Source organism: Pelophylax lessonae (assembly GCF_965119305.1).
Source record: "Pelophylax lessonae genome assembly, chromosome: 2".
NCBI classification, from domain to species: Eukaryota; Metazoa; Chordata; class Amphibia; order Anura; family Ranidae; genus Pelophylax; species Pelophylax lessonae.
In genome coordinates, this window is record NC_138769.1 from 160,388,303 (window position 1) to 160,410,062 (window position 21,760).

General features: G+C 48.6%; 1 protein-coding gene across 1 annotated transcript in view; it reads right to left on the reverse strand.

The window, feature by feature from the left end:
• Positions 1-21,760, reverse strand: part of BAZ1B (bromodomain adjacent to zinc finger domain 1B) — a 143,758-nt gene that overhangs the window by 14,090 nt on the left and 107,908 nt on the right. Inside the window, exons 14-16 of the mRNA XM_082244972.1 lie at positions 20,039-20,186; positions 19,725-19,872; positions 19,509-19,630 (exon numbers count right to left, since the gene is read on the reverse strand). Of these exons, the coding sequence (XP_082101098.1) occupies positions 19,509-19,630; positions 19,725-19,872; positions 20,039-20,186 (418 nt within the window). The remainder of the gene's footprint in view (positions 1-19,508; positions 19,631-19,724; positions 19,873-20,038; positions 20,187-21,760) is intronic.

Sequence of the window (21,760 nt, forward strand, 5' to 3'; positions counted from 1 at the left end):
TAGTTGATGTAGGTCTCTGCGGAGGCATCGTCGGACTGCACCCACAATTGGCTCTCCTCACAGAAGGGGGGGGGGTGTCTAGTATTGCAAAGCTATTCTTATTGCTCTCAGCTCTAGGATGTTGATTGGGCACTTGCTTTTCATGGGTCACCATGGACATGGTTCCGTGGACATTTGCAGATAGCTAGAAGGGAGACAAGTCCTTCAAGAGAAGGTAAACTGTATGCCCTAGTTCTGAGAACAGGTACTATTAGGACTTATGTATACTCTGTGGTAGAGTTATTTCCTGTATGTCGCACTTCCTTTTGCCCTCTCCTCTGCTCTCAGATGAGGTGGATAAACAGGAATATGCAGATAGGCATCTTGGAAGTCTATGGATGCCAAGTATTCCCTCTGTTTTAGGAAGGCAAATGCCAACCTTGCAGCTTACAAGTGTAGCACCCTCCTAGGTAGGTGCTAGGACAAAACCTATATGTGGCCCTGCCTGCTTATTAGGGGGGCCTGACCTGTTAGCTAATCTGTCACATGCTTCCAGGTGTGGTCGGTTGAGTCTCTCCACTGTATCCACAAGAGGGACCTTGGACTGTGGAGGAAACCTAGCCAATAGCACACCAGGGTTTAGGACCGTCCCAGTGGACAGGGATTGTCGCAGTGCACCCTGTGATTGAGATTGTGACAGGGTGTCTTGGCGGGAGCATCAGTCCCAGGAGGAGGGGACGGCTGTCTCTCCTTCTGTTAAAGTGTGACGGTGGTCCAGGTGGTCGGCCTAGGGACCAGAGGTTGAGCTGGGCTGCAGAGGATCCAGAGTGTGCTGACCAAGCGGAGCTGCTGGACAGAGATCTTCTGGAAAAACAGCGTCGTGAGTACTCAAGATCTGCCCAGGGTCTGCCTAAGAGAGGGGACCACTCCAGAGAGGTCAAGGGGGATCCAGGAGCCCGCTAACCAGGAGTGTGTAGTAAAGGGGGTGCCAAGCTCTAAAGCCCTGAAGATTGGGGAGCAAAGGGGGTGCCAGGAAGGGACCTGAAGTGTTCAGCAATACAGTCTGCACTACAAGTCAGCTACCTCAGAGTTCAAGGACTTTTTCACAGTCAGAGGTGAAGTTCTAGTAAGTGGCCTAGCCGTGACCAGTGTCAGTCAGCGTCAAGCAGCATCTTTTAATGTTCTAGCCTAATTGTGCATAGTTCAGTTGTTGGGAGTTTCCCATTCATCCCTTCTCCCATCCAAATTCTCAAATAAACCATAAAAACCAAAGAAACTGGACTGGTTCTCGTCTGAGGTGCACACACTTGGGAAACATGATTAAAGGTACTACTGTTGCAAGCGGTAATTCCAGGGGGACCAACACTCAGCAGCTCCCTAGGGAGTAGTGATACATTTGGGGGCTCATCCGGGATTTTGCCCTGGGTTACCAAGCCGGTTGCTATTTGGCAACAGCCGAAGAAAATTCTCAAAATCTCTCAATTTCTGTGTCCGGGACTTTGTTCTACTATTCAAACCAAGTGTGAGGCCTGCTCTACAGGAGATAGGGAGAGTGCGATAAAGATAAAAGTGCACTTTGAAGGTTACCCGCGGCAACGCATAAATTCCAGTCAGAACCGCAAGATGGTGGGGATCTTTCACCTCAGCTATGAAACGCATACCTCTGTAAAGTAATGGATGGCGGGAGAACGGCCTTTGACTGTGAATAGAGACTGTATCTGCCCGACAGGAAAGGCTCCAAGTGTGGATGGAAAAAATAGCAGCCAGGGGCACATGGAGCAGTGTGCCAGGGGCCGTGTGTGTGCCAAGGTTATATGAATGATGTTGACCGTGCATACGACAGCGGGACATTTATTCTGTATAGCGACAGAGTCAATACTGTGAAGTTAGCAGTCGGCCATGCAGTGGAGCTTTCTTCGGAGACAGTATGGTGACGGGCCTTGCTTGTACATGTGCTTGGAAGAGGACTGTTGACCGTGCATGTGACAGCAGTACAATTCTCTGCACTGGCAAAGAGGGATAGCTGGCTCATGGAGATGGAGGCGCAGCTGGGGCCCTGCTACAAGCAAGAAGAGTGGATGCATGTCTGGTGAGGGACATGGTCCACTTTGCAGCAACTTCTGTGTCGGCATTGGAGGAGTTACTGCACCGCGCGGGAATGCGCAAGCTAAAAGTTCAAAGGGGTAGCGTCTAGCAAGCCGCTTAGGCACCCAAGAGGAAAGCTTTGGGCGGTCCCAATCTTTTTTGAGCATGGTGTCAAAATACACAGGAAAGGGAAAAACCTTTGCCGCTCTGGAGGGCTTGTGAGTGCCAAACGTATCCTGCAACCTCAGTCGCAGCTGCGTCCTCCATTTTTAGGGTCTCACGCACAGAAACTAGTGCGTCCACCCGCACCTTATCTTGCCCGGAAGTGGAGGTAGAAATGTCATCCTCCCTATCAGAGGAGAAGAGACGCAAGGTAGCGGACCCAGCAGGGAGACCTGCATCTGCGGTGGCTGAATCAGCCTCAGAACCTGAGACATCAGATGAGGCAGGGGTAGGTGGAGGGCGTTTAACACCTCGCCCTTTAAAGGCCACTGCTACCAGGGACACAAACCCTTCCCGGACTGCCGAAATTGCATCTGTACACAGCTGGGATCCAGAGGGCCACTCCCCGAGGGGGTCAAGTGGGGACACAAGATCTGTAGGGTCCATGTTGCACCAGGGGAACCCATCAGCAAAGGCTGAAAAAAAGTGACAAACTTTTTTTTTTTTTTAATTGTCCCACCATGCTACAACGCACCCCAGAGGTTAGGCAAGGGCACTGGAGACGCCCAGCAGAGAGAGAGACCCCCGGACTCACTGTACCCAGATGCAGTAGGAGGCCCAGAACCTCTGCACAGCACGTGTCAGCAGCAGCTCGATACAAAAAAAAAAAAAAAAAAAAAAAAAAAATGGATCTGAGAAACAGCCCAGGGTATAGGGAGGGGCTCCACCAACAAGAAAACTCCCATTCCGATTCTTTCTAGAGAGAATCACCACAAAATGGCCGTGCCGAGTGTACCAAGATGGCCGATCAGCACATGAGGTTACAAGAAAACGTTGGCTCCGCGTAGCCTGGGGATCCCCAAGACTCCAAAAACGTGATTGATTGGTGGGTGAGCCCTTAGAGCAGCCCTCAAAATTTCCACTCGCCTGGTCGCATTTGGCGAGTGGAATTTATTTGAATGCGAGTGTTGCAGCTTGGCTCAGGTGGTTGCCGGTCCGCTCGGCTCGGCTAGGGTGGGGGGCGGTTCTGCTCGGCTTTAGACAAGCCGCAGGAGCTGCCTCCCTAGTCATCTCCATGGAGGGCTGTGAGCCGCGCTGCACGCTGGGAAATGTAGTTTCCAGCACAGCCCCATGGATTCTCTGCTCACTGACATTCCGGACTTGAGGCGGCAAAAAAGATGCGTGTCCCAGGGCAGCGAGGAGGAGGAAGAAGAGTTGGCAGCAAGTGAGACTTCAAGGTAACAGCCTTCTGGGTAGAAGTTTGTGCAGGGACAAGGGAGTAAGGGTCGGGGAGGGGGGAAAGTAAACCGAGGAGTCTGGGTCTGGCCATGCCTGCACACAGAGGAGAGGGAGGGAATGGGGGGGAGCATCCATCTCCACCTGCACCATCTCTGCAGTCTCCAGTGTCTGTCTCCTGTGCCATCTCTCCAGTGTCTGTCTCCTGTGCCATCTCTCCAGTCTCTGTCTCCTGTGCCATCTCTCCAGTCTCTGTCTCCTGTGCCATCTCTCCAGTCTCTGTCTCCTGTGCCATCTCTCCAGTCTCTGTCTCCTGTGCCATCTCTCCAGTCTCTGTCTCCTGTGCCATCTCTCCAGTCTCTGTCTCCTGTGCCATCTCTCCAGTCTATGACCCTCTCCTGTACCATGTCTGCTGTCTCTCTGGCTGTCTCCTGTACCATGTCTGCAGTCTCTCTGGCTGTCTCCTGTACCATGTCTGCAGTCTCTCTGGCTGTCTCCTGTACCATGTCTGCAGTCTCTCTGGCTGTCTCCTGTACCATGTCTGCAGTCTCTCTGGCTGTCTCCTGTACCATGTCTGCAGTCTCTCTGGCTGTCTCCTGTACCATGTCTGCAGTCTCTCTGGCTGTCTCCTGTACCATGTCTGCAGTCTCTCTGGCTGTCTCCTGTACCATGTCTGCAGTCTCTCTGGCTGTCTCCTGTACTATGTATAATCTAAATAAAATATGATAATTTATGAGGGTGTGTTTAGGGGCGGAATTAGGGTCAGGCCAGGGTAAGGGCAACTGGTGGCAAGTAACTCTTAAGGCCTGGCTAGTAGCCCAGGATTTGAAATTTTGAGCCCTGCCTTAGAGGAACAGGTAGAGAGAACCCCCCCGCTCGGTCCCAACCCCCGGGAGTAGGGCCAATAGCCCCCAGTGTGTGGGGGGGGTGCAGGTAGAAGAGGGGGTGCGTGACAGGACAGAGGAGAGCCCGGGAATGTGAGGGTCCGACCGTCCCAGGGAGGGGCCCGCGTCCACCCCAAAATCCGCCAGGGGAAGATGGGGGGGGAACATTTACTCACCATACCTTAACAGGCGGGCACCATCTCCTGACAGAACCCCTCTTCGCCAAAGTGTGGGGGGGGGGCTGTCAGCCAAATAGGAACGATGTGACTGGGGCCTAGACCCTGCCGTATGCCACCTGGCGAGAGGCTTAACTCGCCGGGCCAGTCCCCATCCAGAGGGACTATGTCGCGGCCATCCCAGCTCGGAGCTAAGGTCTGCGCGCGCTCGCTGGTGTGGCAACAGGATCTATACATCAAGCCCGTCGCCCATATCCAGCATAGTTGCTTGTAGATCTTACAGGAAAAAAAATGGATTTTTGTAAGAACTTACCGTAAAATCCTTTTCTCTTAAGCTCATTGACAGACGTAGTCTTCTTGATTCTCAAGAGCTGGGTTATGTTGTCTCCGCAGGAGTAGGACTAGGCAGAATGACAAAACGTTCTGGCTCCACCCTAGGGGCAGTCCCTGAGGGTATATCCTCCCTCTCTCTGCTACAGGGAATCAGTTCTGTTTAAAGCAGTACAGAGAATTTAACCCAACCCAACTCAATGATAGAGGGGCGGGTACTACGTCTGTCAATGAGCTTAAGAGAAAAGGATTTTACGGTAAGTTCTTACAAAAATCCATTTTTCTCTATCGCTCATTGACAGACGTAGTCTTCTTGATTCTCAAGAGCTGGGACATCCAGAAGCAGTGCCACAAATGAGGGGTGGGATTGACAAAATCAAATCCAATCTAGAAGGCCCAACCGGTGCCAAACTAGAAGTTTTAAAGGCTCATTATAAACAAAGAATGAGGCTAAAGAAAAAATTTTCCAACGGAAAAAAACCCTCGAGGTAGACCACTGGTCTCCTCAAATTGCGGCCTGCAAAACCTTGCGGCCAAATGAGGCATCAGACGATGCCATTACATCAACTTTATAATGTTTAGAGAAGGTATGCACCGACGACCAGGTAGCCGCCTTGCACACCTGGACCACTGACGCCTGATGGCGAAAGGCCCATGACGCACTAAGTGCCCGAGTGGAGTGCGCCTTAACAGGGAACGGGGGCTCCCGACCCTTAATAGAATAAGCCTGCACTACCGTCTGTCTGATCCATCTAGAAATGGTCGAGGCAGATGCAGGCAACCCCTTTTTGGGTCCATCTGGGATCACAAAAAGTGAATCCGTCTTGCAAAACGAGTCTGTCGTTTTCAAGTATACCCTGATCGCCCGGACCACATCCAAGGAGTGCAAAGCAAATTCCCGAGGATGACTGGGCTTAGGACACAGGGAAGGTAATACAATTTCTTCATTCAGATGAAATTCTGAAACCACTTTTGGTAGGAAGGATGGATTCGGATGAAGAACCACCTTATCTCTATGAACCACCAGATATGGTGAACGACAAGATAATGCGGCCAGTTCTGACACCCTGCGTGCAGAAGTAATAGCCACCAAGAAGGCCACCTTCTGGGACAACGTGGGTAGAGGAATCTCCCTAATATCTTCAAAGGGAGGTTTCTGAAGAACCGACAACACTAAATTAAGATCCCAGGGGGGTAACGGCGCATGCACTGGCGGAGCCAGATGTCGCACCCCCTGGATGAAATTCCGCACCAAGGAATGAGTAGCCAAAGGCTTCTGAAAGAAGATGGCTAATGCTGAGACCTGACCCTTGATAGTACTCAAGGCCAGTTTCTGCTCAACCCCTTGTTGCAGAAAAGCCAATATTCGACTAATCGAATAAGACCGAGGACGGAACCCCAAAGGTTCACACCATGCAATGTAGGACTTCCATGTGCGATGATAAATCTTTCTGGAAGTCGCTTTCCTTGCTTCAACTAGAGTAGGAATAACTGAAGCTGACAAACCTTTGTCCTTCAGCACCTGGGTCTCAATAGCCAGGCCGTTAAAGCCAGCGATCGTAAAGCAGGATGGAAGATCGGTCCCTGAGACAGTAGATCCTCCCTGAGAGGAAGTCTCCATGGGACGTCCGCCACCAGTCTGACCATGTCGGCGTACCAAGCTCGACGAGGCCAGTCCGGAGCTACCAGGATTACTGGGATTCCTTCCTCCTCTACCCTGCGAAGAAGTCTTGGCAGTAACGCGAGAGGAGGGAAGGCATATATTAGCTGGTATTGCCCCCACGGGGCGATCAGTGCGTCTGCGGTTTCTGCTAGAGGATCGCGGGAGCGAGCCACGAATCTCTGAACTTTCCTGTTGAATCGTGATGCCAACAGATCCACATCCGGGGTGCCCCACCGTAGGCACAACTGGTGGAAAACGTCTGGATGGAGGGACCATTCCCCCTGATCCAGGGTCTGACGGCTGAGATAATCTGCCTGCCAATTCTCCACCCCCGGAATGAACACCGCAGAGATTGCTGGAACAAATCGTTCCGCCCAGCGAAGAATGCAAGCCACTTCTTTGGCCGCTCGGACACTCTTGGTGCCCCCCTGATGATTGACATAAGCCACGGCCGTGGCATTGTCCGACTGGATCCGAACCGGGCTGCCCTGGAGCTGCTCGGTCCAGTGAATCAGACAAAGTCTGATCGCTCTCAGTTCCAATACATTTATCGGTAACCTGGATTCTTCCGGGGACCAAAGTCCCTGGACAGATAACTGACCAAGAATTCCTCCCCATCCGGATAGACTGGCATCCGTGGTCACTATCGTCCAATATATTGGCAGAAATTACTTTCCCTGGCTGAGCATTGGAGACCGAAGCCACCAAACCAGAGACTCTCTGGTCTGTTTGCTCAATCGTATCTGATTGTCCAGGGATTCCGGATTCCGATTCCATCTGAGAAGAATCTCTTGCTGAAGAATTCGGGTATGGGACTGGGCAAATGGGACTGCTTCGAATGAAGCCACCATCAACCCCAGAACCCTCATGCACGTCCGAAGGGAAGACCAGCTGTTGGACAGTAACAACTGGACTGCTGATTGAATCTTTCGAAGTTTCCCTACCGGAAGGAAAACTCTCGTCCTGACTGTGTCTAGAATTAGACCCAGATATTCGAGCCTCTGGGTGGGAACCAGAAATGACTTTTGCTGGTTCACCAGCCACCCGAATTCCTGTAAAGAAATCATAGTAATTTCTATGTTTTGTAGCAAGGTCTGAGGAGACTCTGCATGAAGCAGAAGATCGTCTAGGTAACCTAGAATCGATATACCTCTTTGGCGCAGAAGTGCCAACATTGGGGCCAACACCTTTGTGAAGACCCGCGGAGCCGTGGCGAGACCGAAAGGTAACGCCACAAACTGATAGTGGTTCTCCTCTACGGAAAAGCGTAGAAAATGCTGATGTCCTGCGAAAATGGGAATGTGAAGATAGGCGTCCTTGATGTCTATGGACGCTAGGACATCCCCTGGATGCAGGAAGGCTGCTACCGTGCGAATGGACTCCATTCTGAATCTTCTTATGTTGATGAAAGAATTGAGTGCTCTTAAGTCCAGAATTGGACGCACTTTGCCCTCTTTCCTGGGTATTGTAAACAGGTTTGAATAAAACCCTTGAAACCGTTCTGTCCAAGGAACGTGGACTACCACTCCTTGTTGTAGTAAATCTGTGACTGCTCTCCGCAGATCTTCTAAACGATCTGCGGAAAGACGGATATTGGAAGGGAAGAATCGCGCCGGTGGGAGAGATCGAAACTCGATCTTGTACCCTGACCTTATGACTTCGCAAACCCATTTGTCCGGGATTCTGGAAAGCCATGGATCCGGGAACCGGCGAAGACGTCCCCCCACCCCAGTTATGGGTGGGGGCGCACCTTCAGGCTTTGGATGGTTTATCTTCAGGTCTGGAGGGGGCGGGCTTTTGCTTGCCCGACCAACGACCCCTGACGCCTCCTGCAGGAGCTTTGGAGGACTTAGTTTTTTCACCCGCTGGACGAAAAAACCTCTTGTGAGCAGAAAAAGAAGGCCCTCGTCTTTGACGAGTTCCTCTACCTTTAAAATTTTGCGGTAAAAAGGTGCTTTTTCCACCGGTGAGATCCTTAATGATCTCATCTAAGTTGGCTCCAAATAGACGCTCTCCTGAAAAGGGGATATTAGCCAATGCTTTTTTGGAACCTTGGTCGGCTAACCAACCTTTTAGCCACAGTGTACGCCTGAGAACCACTGCTGAGACTGATGCTCGCGCCATTAATGGAGTGGCGTCTAACGCCGCATCACACACAAACTGTAACCCCTGTATCATTTGTTCCAACAAATCTGATACCGCCTGAGGGACTTCTTCTAAGTCCCGGCGTAACCACTTGGTCCATTCAGTTACAGCCTGCGAAACCAGACCAATAGCAATTATTGGTCTGAAAGCTGATCCAATCAAGGAAAACATGGTGCGAGACATAGCTTCTATCTTGCGATCCACTGGATCTTTAAAAGACGGAGCGTCTTCTAAAGGAATAACCGTGGCTTTATTCAATCTAGCAATAGGTGAATCCACCACAGGTGGTTCTGTCCATTTCTTAATAAGGGTTTCCTCAAACGGATAACGCCTGTCAATGCGTTTAGAAATATTAAAAGTGCGTTTTGGCAGACGCCATTCTTCTTCGATTGGATTGCCAAAACATTTGGGCAAAGGAAAAACCTTCGCCACTTTGATGCGCTTTTTAGTCCCAAAAGGGATCTCAGTTTCAGCTATTTCTGATGGAATACCCTGTAACCTTAAAGTCTCTTGAACAGATACAATGAGTGCGTTTACCAACGCTTCCTCTCGGGCTATGGCGGATGCCGAAACATCCTCCTCACTGTCTGAAGAGACAGGACCCGAGACACCAATACCAGATGAAGTACCTGCAACTGCAGAAATAGGCTCAGAGTCTGAATCCGAAGTTTCAGATAATAAGGGGTTAGGCGGGGGTCGCTTTCTTGCGCCCTGTCCCTGACAAGCCACTTCCACCCGGGACACAAAAGTTTCCATAATAGCTGACAATGATTCAATTGTCAATGGGGTGCTGGAGGATCCCGCAGACCCCTCGAGGGGATCCGGAGGAGATACATGAGTGGCAGGGTCCATGTTAATACAGGACACCTTTGCCAGCAAAAACAAAAAAACTTCTTCTTTTTTTTTGTGTGTCTCCCCCTAGCGCAATAGCGCCCCTCAGAGTACCTGCTTCTCGATCCCAGAGAGAGAGAGAGGGACCCCCAAGGCTCACCAACCGATGCAGTGCAGTTTCCAACAAACTGCAGTCAGCGTCTGTCTTACACAGACTGGAAGGAGCTGTTTGCTTTTTCCCGGGCAGAAGGCGTGGCTCCGCCCCCTGTGTACGCCTTCCGGCATTCCCAGCCCTCCACGAGGTAGCTGGGCTCACAAAACATGGCCGCCCCCATAGAAGAGACATAAGACTCCAAAAACATGGCGGCCGGCGTGACCTGAGGACATACATGCATTCGGTCTACGGCAAAATGGCGGCGGACCGCCGATATCGTCTTCCCAGCACATCCACCTGCACTCCTAAGAGGTGACATATGGATCTACAGAGATACACTGCACATAAGGTAGGATTATACCTCCTATGTCTGCTGTAATGTACAGTCTGCTGGGTAGAGTGTTAGCTCTTGAACCAAGTCCACTTCCCACAAACACATGCTGTATTACAAGGGGGACTTGTAAGTATCAGATATATACTGACCATATATGGAGGGGCCCATAATATATACTGCCTCATAATGAGGAAAAAAGGGAACGTTTACTCACCATACCGAACCGACAGGCACCCTCTCTTCACAATACCCTCTCCACCGGGGTGGGGGTTTGTGGACGCCTCGACTCTCTGGTACCTGGCGTCCAAGCGAGCTTTTAACTCGCAAAGTCAGTCCCTTTACTGGGACTCCCGTCGCGGCCGACTCAGCGCACTGGTCTGCACGCGCTCTTAGGCAGAAACCGGGGTGACCACTGGATCTCAACATCCAGCCCGTCGCCCGGCCCCGCATACTTACTTGAATATGTCGCGGCCGACCAAGCGCAATGCCATGGTCTGCGCGCGCTCGTAGGCCGGCTGGGGTGACCACAAGTGTCGCCCAGTCCGGCATTTTTGCTTGAAGATCTCACAGGAAAAAAACACTGGAGAAAACTACCTAAAAAATGTCTTTTTCTTAAAGAAAAAAAGTCTTGCCAGGACCAAAAGATCCCAGCAAGGAACTTAGGTCCTTACTCCTGACTAGACAGAAAAAAACTGATTCCCTGTAGCAGAGAGAGGGAGGATATACCCTCAGGGACTGCCCCTAGGGTGGAGCCAGAACGTTTTGTCATTCTGCCTAGTCCTACTCCTGCGGAGACAACATAACCCAGCTCTTGAGAATCAAGAAGACTACGTCTGTCAATGAGCGATAGAGAAAATCAGGCTAAAAAGCCAACTAAAAATAATTATCTAGGGAAAAAAAAAAAAAAACTATGCCAGGACCAGAGATCCCAGGAAGGAACTAGGTTCTTACTCCTGACTAGGTAGATTAAAACTGACATCCTATGCAGAAGAGAGGGTATACCCCCTGGGACTGCCCATAGGCGTAGTCAGAACTTTTTTTTCTGCCTAGTATCCTACTCCTGTAGGGGGCAGTATAACCCTACTGATATGAATTTAAACTTGTAAACAAGTGTCAGAAATAGGTCTGGTCTTTAAGTGGTTAAAGCAGAGTGGCGGCATCAAAAACCACTTTGGGCCATCCTCTTGCTGAACATCACCTACAAAAGCAATGGATAGTCCCGATTTTTTTTTTTTCCAATTACTTACCTTGTTATTGAAGAAAATATACTTGCCCTACTGAGTTTAACTGCGCAGTGGATCGACACAGATTTCAAGCTACAAAAGATTGTGCTTCACTCACAAGAGTTTAGAGGGTCCCATACAGCTGTAGCCATATCTCAGGCGTTCGCCAACATGTTTGACACTTGGCGTATCGACAGATCTAAAGTGCATGCGGTAGTCAGTGACAACGCAAGAAATATGGCTAAAGCCATGGAAGATAGCAATCTGAAAGGCATATGGTGTATGGCACACACAATTCAACTGGCGGTCAACGAGGGATTGTTGAGTCAGCGCAGTATAGCAGATGTGATAGCGATAGGCAGGAAAATTGTTGGCCATTTTAAACATTCACCGCTTGCCTGTGCGCGCCTACAATCTATCCAAGAACAGTTCGGAATGCCACAAAAACATTTCCAACCAGATGTGAGCACAAGGTGGGACAGTACATTTTATATGCTGGAAAGCCTTTTTGCGCAAAAGCGAGTCTTGGCTACATACGTAGCAGATCATGACCTGCCCGCGACATTCACCGCACACCAGTGGGTAATCGAGAACGTTCTCTCTCTTCTCGCCCCCTTTGAGCAGATAACAAAAGAGATAAGCTCATCTGATGCATCTGTGGCAGACGTCATACCCTTACTTGCAGCATTAAAGCTTCTTTTAAACAAAGAGGCTGAAACAGACCACGGAGTGAAAACTAAAAGTGCGCTCTTAGAAGCTGTCAGCACACGATTTAGTCAGGCGGACTCAGAACCCCTATACTGCATCGCGACTGTGCTTGATCCACGATATAAAGATCATTACTTGGATGTGGGGAAAAAGATGCGCACACGAGAAATGATCCAGGCCGAGTTGGATTTGGGAAAGCCGCTAGGTGATGGAGACGGTCAGGTGATGCACAGCGCAGGAGATGAAAACAGCGCAGAGAGTAAACGGGCTCGTACTACAGATGAGCTGCGCACAGTCTCGCTGTATGACATGTTCGATGAGATCCTCCAAGAGAATAACCCATTTGCAAGACAGAGGACAAGCTCGACCGCTCAACAGTTAGATGGGTATCTCTCAGAAGTCCCCATCCCCAGGAGCAATAACCCTCTCGAATTTTGGATGACCAATCAAGGCCGCTTTCCCGACTTAGCGCAGATGGCACGCAGGTAGGCTACTTGTATGGGAGACATTGTTCGTTTTGAAATGAGCAACTGTCAGAAAACTGCAATAACATTTTCCACTATTCTGCAGATACTTGTCTGCTCCATGCACAAGCACCGACGGTGAGAGACTGTTTAGTGCTGCATCTCATGTCATCGATGAGAAGAGGAACCGACTTTCATGTGAGAAAGCAGAGAAACTACTTTTCATAAAGAAGAACCTGACACTTTTCCTGAAGAAGTAGGCTAAGTAGGCTTATGTCTAGGACAGTTATTCATTTGTTTTGGGTTCATCCACAGTTTTTGCACTATTCAATGCACATTTGTTGTTGTAGACATACAGAGTTACATTCTTTCAGCAGTCAGTTATAGGCCTAACGTAGGCTATTCAAGAAAAGGGCTTCAAAGATGGCAGAAATTTTATTTTATTTTTTTTTTTTTACCAATTTATTTTAAGTTATATTGTGCTTTGTTTGTATAATATTTGCTGGAATGATCAAAAATGTTCAGTGTTAAATAAATATTTTGAAATTGTATTTTTGTTATTTGATTTATTTATCTGAAAAGCAACACAAAATAGTAAAAAGCTAATTTTTACCATTTAATTATTGTAAGGGTAAAAAAATTGGCAAAATAAATGGAAAAAATGCGAAACACTGCGTTCGGTATTCGGCCTTCGACATTCGGCCAAGCATTTCATTATTATTCGGCTTCGGCCAAGAATTTCATTTCGGTGCATCCCTACTTTGTACCCAAAGGAGTCTGGTGAGAATCAAAAACTACAATGCCAGGTCTTTCACATGGGCAACTGAGTTTATCCACATTGCCAAGCATGTTGTGTTAATCTCCCAATTTAGATGCAAGAGGGAGAAAAATCTTCCGCAGCCTCAGCTAAAACTGCATCTATAGCCTTCTCATTCTGTGTCTGCCTCTTCAACAATAGGCATATCAGGATCCTACTTTGGTAGGCCATTAACTAAACTAAAGTCCTGCACACCTTTTGACACTGAAACAATTCAAAATTTTAAAGTTTTCACATACTAGTCAAAAAAAAAAAAAATGGATTTTTGTAAGATCTTACCGTAAAATCCTTTTCTCTTAAGCTCATTGACAGACGTAGTCTTCTTGATTCTCAAGAGCTGGGTTATGTTGTCTCCGCAGGAGTAGGACTAGGCAGAAAGACAAAACGTTCTGGCTCCACCTTAGGGGCAGTCCCTGAGGGTATATCCTCCCTCTCTCTGCTACAGGGAATCAGTTCTGTTTTAAAGCAGTACAGAGAATTTAACCCAACCCAACTCAATGATAGAGGGGCGGGTACTACGTCTGTCAATGAGCTTAAGAGAAAAGGATTTTACGGTAAGATCTTACAAAAATCCATTTTTCTCTATCGCTCATTGACAGACGTAGTCTTCTTGATTCTCAAGAGCTGGGACATCCAGAAGCAGTGCCACAAAATGAGGGGTGGGATTGACAGAATCAAAATCCAATCTAGAAGGCCCAACCGGAGCCAACCAGAAGTATCAAAGGACTCATCGAGTAAACAGATGAGACCTACCCCACAAATCCTCGAGGTAGACCAACAGTCTCCTCAAACAGTGGCCTGCAGGAACCTTGCAGCCAGAAGAGGCATCTGACGATGCCATCACATAAACCTTATACAATATTGTAAAGGTATGAACTGACTACTAAACAGTCGCCTTGAAAACCTGAACCACTGACGCCTGATGGCGGAAGGTCCAGGAAACTCTAAGCGCCCGAGTAGAATGCGCCTTAACAGGGAACGGGGGATCCAGACCCTTAGATAAAATAAGCCTATACCACCGTCTGTCTGATCCATCTAAAGATGGTCGCAGCAGAACAGGCAACCCCTTCTTAGGGCCATCCGTGATCACAAACAGTTAATCCGTCTTACAAATTGAATCCGTAGTATTCAAGTATATCCTGATCGCCCGAACTACATCCAAGGAATGCCATGCAAATTCTCGAGGATGATTGGGCTAAGGACATAGGAAGGACAATACACTGTCCTTATTCAATGAAACTTTGAAACCACCTTAGAAGGAAGGATGGATTCGGATGAAGAACAACCTTATCCCTATGAACCACCAGATCTGGGGAACAACAGTATAATGCAGCCAGTTCTGACGCCCTGCGTGCAGAAGTGATAGCCACCAAGAAGACCACCTTCTGGGATAAAGTAGGCAAGGGAATCTCCCTGATATTTTCAAAGGGAGGTGTCTGAAGAACCGACAGCACCAAATTAAGATCCCAGGATGGTAACGGCGCGTGCACTGGCAGAGCCAGGTGTTGCACCCCCTGGATGAAATTCCGCACCAAGGAATGAGTAGACAAAAGCTTCTGAAAGAAGATAGCAAATGCTGAAACCAGACCCTTGATAACACTCAAGGCCAGCTTCTGCTCAACTCCCTGTTGCAGAAAGCCAATATTCGGACTACCGAATAAAGATGTAGATGGAACCCAAGGGATTCACATCACACAATATAAGACTTCCATGTACGATGATAATCTTTCTGGAAGTCGCTTTCCTTGTTTTAACTAGAGTAGAAATAACTGAAGCTGACAATCCCTTGTCCTTCAGCACCTGGGTCTCAATAACCAGGCCGTTTAAAACCAGCGATCGTAAAGCAGGATGGAAGATCGGTCCCTGAGACAGTAGATCCTCCCTGAGAGGAAGTCTCCACGGGACGTCCGCCATCAGTCTGACCAAGTCGGCGTAACAAGCTCGACGAGGCCAGTCCGGAGCTGCCAGGATTACTGGAATTCCTTCCTCCTCTATCTTGCGAAGAAGTCTTGGCAGTAACCCAAGAGGAGAGAAGGCATACATTAGCTGGTATTGCCCCCACGGGGCGATCAGTGCGTCTGCGGTTTCTGCTAGAGGATCGCGGGAGCGAGCCACGAATCTCTGAACTTTCCTGTTGAATCGAGATGCCAACAGATCCATATCCGGGGTGCCCCATCGTAGGCACAACTGGTGGAAAACGTCTGGATGGAGGGACCATTCCCCCTGATCCAGAGTCTGACGGCTGAGATAATCTGCCTGCCAATTCTCCACCCCCGGAATGAACACCGCAGAGATTGCTGGAACAAATCGTTCCGCCCAGCGAAGAATGCAAGCCACTTCTTTGGCCGCTCGGACACTCTTGGTGCCCCCCTGGTGATTGACATAAGCCACGGCCGTGGCGTTGTCCGACTGGATCCGAACCGGGCTGCCCTGGAGCTGCTCGGTCCAGTGAATCAGACAAAGTCTGATCGCTCTCAGTTCCAATACATCAGTAACCTGGATTCTTCCGGGGACCAAAGTCCCTGGACAGATAACTGACCGAGAATTCCTCCCCATCCGGATAGACTGGCATCCGTGGTCACTGTCGTCCAATATATTGGCAGAAATGACTTTCCCTGGCTGAGCATCGGAGACACGAGCCACCAGACCAGAGACTCTCTGGTCTGTTTGCTCAATCGGATCTGATTGTCCAGGGATTCCGGATTCCGATTCCATCAGAGGAATCTCTTGCTGAAGAATTCGGGTATGGGACTGGGCAAATGGGACTGCTTCGAAGGAAGCCACCATCAACCCCAGAACCCTCATGCAAGTCCGAAGGGAAGACCAGCTGTTGGTGGACTGCTGATTGAATCTTTCGGAGTTTCCCTACCGGAAGAAAAAAACTCTTGTCCTGACTGTGTCTAGAATTAGACCTAGATATTCGAGCCTCTGGGTGGGAACCAGAAATGACTTTTGCTGGTTCACCAGCCACCCGAATTCCTGTAAAGAAATTATAGTAATTTCTATGTTTTGTAGCAAGGTCTGAGGAGACTCTGCATGAAGCAGAAGATCGTCTAGGTAACCTAGAATCGATATGCCTCTTTGGCGCAGAAGTGCCAACATTGGGGCCAACACCTTCGTGAAGACCCGCGGAGCCGTGGCGAGACCGAGAGGTAACGCCACAAACTGATAGTGGTTCTCTTCTACGGAAAAACGTAGAAACTGCTGATGTCCTGCGAAAATGGGAATGTGAAGATATGCGTCCTAGATGTCTATGGACGCTAGGACATCCCTGGATGCAGAAAGGCTGTTACTGTGCGAATGGACTCCATTCTGAATCTTCTTATGTAGACAAAAGAATTGAGTGCCCTTAAGTCCAGAATTGGACGCACTTTGCCCTCTTTCCTGGGTATTGTAAATAGGTTTGAATAAAAACCCCTGAAAGCGTTCTGTCCAAGGAACGTGGACTACCACTCCTTGTTGTAGTAAATCTGTGACTGCTCTCCACAGATCGTCTAAACGATCCGGGGATAGTCGGCTATTGGAAGGGAAGAATCGCGCCGGTGGGAGAGATCGAAGCTCGATCTTGTACCCTGACCTTATGACTTCGCAAACCCATCTGTCCGGGATTCTGGAAAGCCATGGATCCGGGAACCGGCGAAGACGTCCCCCCACCCCAGTTATGGGTGGGGGGCGCACCTTCAGGCTTTGGACGGTTTATCTTCAGGTCTAGAGGGGGCGGGCTTTTGCTTGCCCGACCAACGACCCCTGACGCCTCCTGCAGGAGCTTTGGAGGACTTAATTTTTTCACCCGCGGGACGAAAAAAAACCTCTTGTGAGCAGAAAAAGAAGGCCCTCGTCTTTGACGAGTTCCTTTACCTTTAAAATTTTGCGGTAAAAAGGTGCTCTTTCCACCCGTGAGATCCTTAATGATCTCATCTAAGTTGGCTCCAAATAGACGCTCTCCTAAAAAGGGGATATTAGCCAATGCTTTTTTTGGAACCTTGGTCGGCTAACCAACCTTTTAGCCACAGTGTACGCTTGAGAACCACCGCTGAGACAGATGCTCGCGCCAATAATGAAGTGGCGTCTAACGCCGCATCACACACAAACTGTAACCCCTGTATCATCTGTTCCAACAAATCTGATACCGCCTGAGGGACCTCTTCTAGGTCCCGGCGTAACCACTTGGTCCATACAGTTACAGCCTGCGAAACCAGACCAATAGCAATTATTGGTCTGAAAGCTGATCCACTCAAGGTAAACATGGTGCGAGACATAGCTTCTATCTTGCGATCCACTGGATCTTTAAAAGACGGAGCGTCTTCTAGAGGAATAACCGTGGCTTTATTCAATCTAGCAATTGGTGAATCCACCACAGGTGGTTCTGTCCATTTCTTAATGAGGGTTTCCTCAAACGGATAACGCCTGTTAATGCGTTTAGAAATAGTAGAAGTGCGTTTTGGCAGACTCCATTCTTCTTTGATTGGATTGCCAAAACATTTGGGCAATGGAAAAAACCTTCGCCACTAGATGCGTTTTTAGTCCCAAAAGGGATTTCAGTTTCAGCTATTTCTGACGGAATACCCTGTAATCTTAAGGTCTCTTGAACAGATACCATGAGTGCGTTTACCAACGCTTCCTCTCTGGCTATGGCTGATGCCGAAACATCCTCCTCACTGTCTGAAAAGACAGTACACGAGACACCAATACCAGATGAAGTACCTGCAACTGCAGAAATAGGCTCAGAGTCTGAATCCGAGGTTTCAGATAATAAGGGGTTAGGCGGGGGTCGCTTACTTGCGCCCTGTCCCTGACAAGCCACTTCCACCCGGGACACAAGCTTCCATAATAGCGGACAAGGATTTAATCTTCAGTGGGGTGCTGGAGGATCCCGCAGACCCCTCGAGGGGATCCGGAGGAGATACATGAGTGGCAGGGTCCATGATAATTCAGGACACCTTTGCCAGAAAACACAAAAAAACTTTTTTTTTTTTTTTTTTTAAATAAAAAATACCTCTTTTTTTTTTTTTTATGTGTCTACCCCTAGCGCAATAGCGCCCCTCAGAGTACCTGCTTCTCGATCCCACAGAGAGAGAGAGGGACCCCCAAGGCTCACCAACCGATGCAGTGAAGTTTCCAACCAACTGCAGTCAGCGTCTGTCTTTACAGACTGGAAGGAGCTGTTGCTTTTTCCCGGGTAGGACGTGGCTCCGCCCCCTGTGTACGCCTTCCGGCGTTCCCAGCTCTCCACGAGGTAGCTGGGCTCATGAAACATGGCCGCCCCCATATAGGAGACATTAGACTCCAAAAACATGGCGGCCGGCGTGACCTGAGGACATGCATGCACCTGGTCTACGGCAAAATGGCGGCGGACCGCCGAAATCGTTTTTCCCAGCACATCCACCTGCATCTCTGCTGAGTGGCGATTGATAGATCTACAGGAGATACACTACAAATAAGGTAGGATTATACCTCCTATGTCTGCTGTAATGCTACAGTCTGCTGGGTAGAGTGTTAGCTCTCAAACCAAGTCCACTTCCCACAAACACATACTGTATTTACAAGGGGGACTTTTAGTGTCAGATATATACTGACCATGTATGGAGGGGCCCATAATTCATACTGCCTCATAACGAGGAAAGAAAAAAGGGAACGTTTACTCACCATACCGAACCGACAGGCACCCTCTCTTCACAATACCCTCTCCACCGGGGTGGGGGTTTGTGGACCACTCCGGACGCCTCGACTCTCAGGTTCCTGGCGTCCAAGCGAGACTTTTAACTCGCAAGGTCAGTCCCTCCACTAGGACTCCGTCGCGGCCGACCTAGCGCGGAGCTCTGGTCTGCACGCGCTCGTAGGCAGAAACCGGGGTGACCACTGGATCTCAACATCCAGCCCGTCGCCCGGCCCCGCATACTTACTTGAATGTGTCGCGGCCGACCAAGCGCAATGCAATGGTCTGCGCGCGCTCGTAGGCCGGCTGGGGTGACCACTAGTGTCGCCCAGTCCGGCGTTTTTTGCTTGAAGATCTCACAGGAAAAACACTGGAGAAAAAACTACCTAAAAAATATTTCTTCTAAAGAAAAAATCTTGCCAGGACCAAAAAGATCCCAGCAAGGAGCTTAGGTCCTTACTCCTGACTAGACAGAAAAAAACTGATTCCCTGTAGCAGAGAGAGGGAGGATATACCCTCAGGGACTGCCCCTAAGGTGGAGCCAGAACGTTTTGTCTTTCTGCCTAGTCCTACTCCTGCGGAGACAACATAACCCAGCTCTTGAGAATCAAGAAGACTACGTCTGTCAATGAGCGATAGAGAAAAAAACACGTTTACTTACATTTGATTCTTCCTTCATACTCATTGTCGCTTCCTGACTCCTCATCATTTTCATCATCCTCCTCCTCTTCCTCCTCCTCCTCCTCTTCATCATCATCATGACTGGATTCTTCAGCATAATTCCTTTAAAGGCCAAAACAGATATTTAGAATGTTTATATTCATAAATACTGTAAATTAGTTTAGTTTAACTAGTTCTTAAGCTTCTACATTCTTACCTGCCCCGTGAACTGCGTCTAAAAGTTGCTGGCTGACAAGCAGGACACAGCCATTCACCATCTGGTATGTTTAAGAGTACTGGCCGCAGACAGAACAGATGGAATGCCTTGTTACACTCATCACAGAGGATCAGCTTGTCGTCCTCACCTGTAGATAAAAGAAAAAAAAAAAACAAAAACAGACAAGCTTATTGCAATAAGACCTTCATTCACAACTGGATTACCAAATTAATCAAAATAGTTGTCAAAATGTTTAAAGCACTTTAAAAAGCTTTACAAATATAAAAAAAGCTAAACGTTTTCTCTATGCATACCTTTCTTGCGACATACTTTGCAACGGGCATTTTCTGAAGACATATCCCACTTAATGCAGGCATCTAGCATACCCAAAAGCACATGCATACGGGAGAACGACTGTGCCTCTCTGATGGCAGTCTTCCATTTTTCTACTGCTGAGGCAATCTACACAAGAAAATAAAAAATAAGAGGTATACAAAAACAGTGACATACAACGTTCATACAGGATAGCGTCAGATTGTCTGCCACATATTTAGCAATAAATTTTAACCCTTTGATTGCCAGTGACACACACACACTAAACACCTCCATTACTAGTACAGTGTCTGAACAGATCAATATCTTTGGTCTCATCAAAACTATACTAGCGATCCCAATAGTTTAGTGTAGGGTTCTGAAAACGCAACGTTAGCAGGATCAGCCCGACACCTTCCAGCAACTTCATTTAGCCCCTCCGCCCATCCCCAAATAAGTGCAGAATAGGCAGATTACAGTCACTTCCGATATATAGCCCACTAAAATGTAGCGTTAAGTCAGGCCTGATCTCTGCTAGCACTAAAATTTTTTGTTAACGATTCAAACAGTCCTTAACAACCAGGTGCTTTTTTGCCTGTGAGTGACACTAGGTACCCATAAATTTATTGGCCAAAATGTCCAAACAGAGGTACACTAGTGAAGAGGCCTACACAATGCAGAGCATTACAGATGAGAGCGATGGGGAAGCCTCACTGTCAGAATCAGGCTCAGTATTCGAACCTGTAGAGAGCAGCAGCACCCTGACAGATAGCCCCGACAGGTAGTGGTCCCTGCTAAGGTCAGGCGTACCCAACCCCATTTTTCTGTTGCTGAGCTGCAAAAACCGCAGGGTTCTTGTATGCCTGCAGCATAGTGTCGGTACTAGTGCAACTCAACCTTCTGGTGAACTAGCAAGCACCAGCAGCCTAGTACATCCTGGTCAAAGTCAAACCAGCACTGTAGTAACACTTGGTGATGTGGGGAGTCCCATACGTGCAGTTCAAGCTGGTGCGGTGGCTAGCACAAGTAGTGGCCCGCAGCCACCAAAAATTGGAAGACCTGCCTGTAGAGCCCATAGTGTGCTACCTGATGCGCTTGCAAATACTGATTGGGAGCCCATCAAGTCTGTAGTGCCCATACTTAATTGCCCGTAAGGCCACACGCTGGTTAAAAAAAAAAAAAAAGTCTGTATACTTATTACAATTGGCTCTGGTGAACGCTGAATGTGCTATACAAATCAGGAAGCAGTGGATCCTTCCTAAAATTCCAGGAAGGGATCACAGCCCTTCTGTTTCCAGAAGGTGCTGTGGCCCAATTCACAATCCAGATGCAGTGAGCCGGCTGCATAAAAGGCATTTTCCGTATGTCCTCCCTGGTACCCCTACCCAACGAGCACCCCAAACATGTCGTGTCTGTAGAAAACGTGGATATAGGCATGACACCTGCTTTTTTGTCCCTCCTGTCCTGGACAACCTTGTTTCAGCATTGGGGAATATTTCCGTCACTACCACACACACTAGTAGAGTATTAGTATAGGGTACAGCACAGCACAGTCTAGGGCACACTTTCACACAGGGTCTCGAAAGATGTTCGATGGCTATAGCATTTTGAGAGACCTTAGCCTGGAACGTTTAAAGTTTTTTTTTTACAGTTCACAAAAAAAAAAAAAAGCCAAAAATAGTTTGAGTTAATTCTCTGTGCTTACTTACTGTACTTTAAAACAT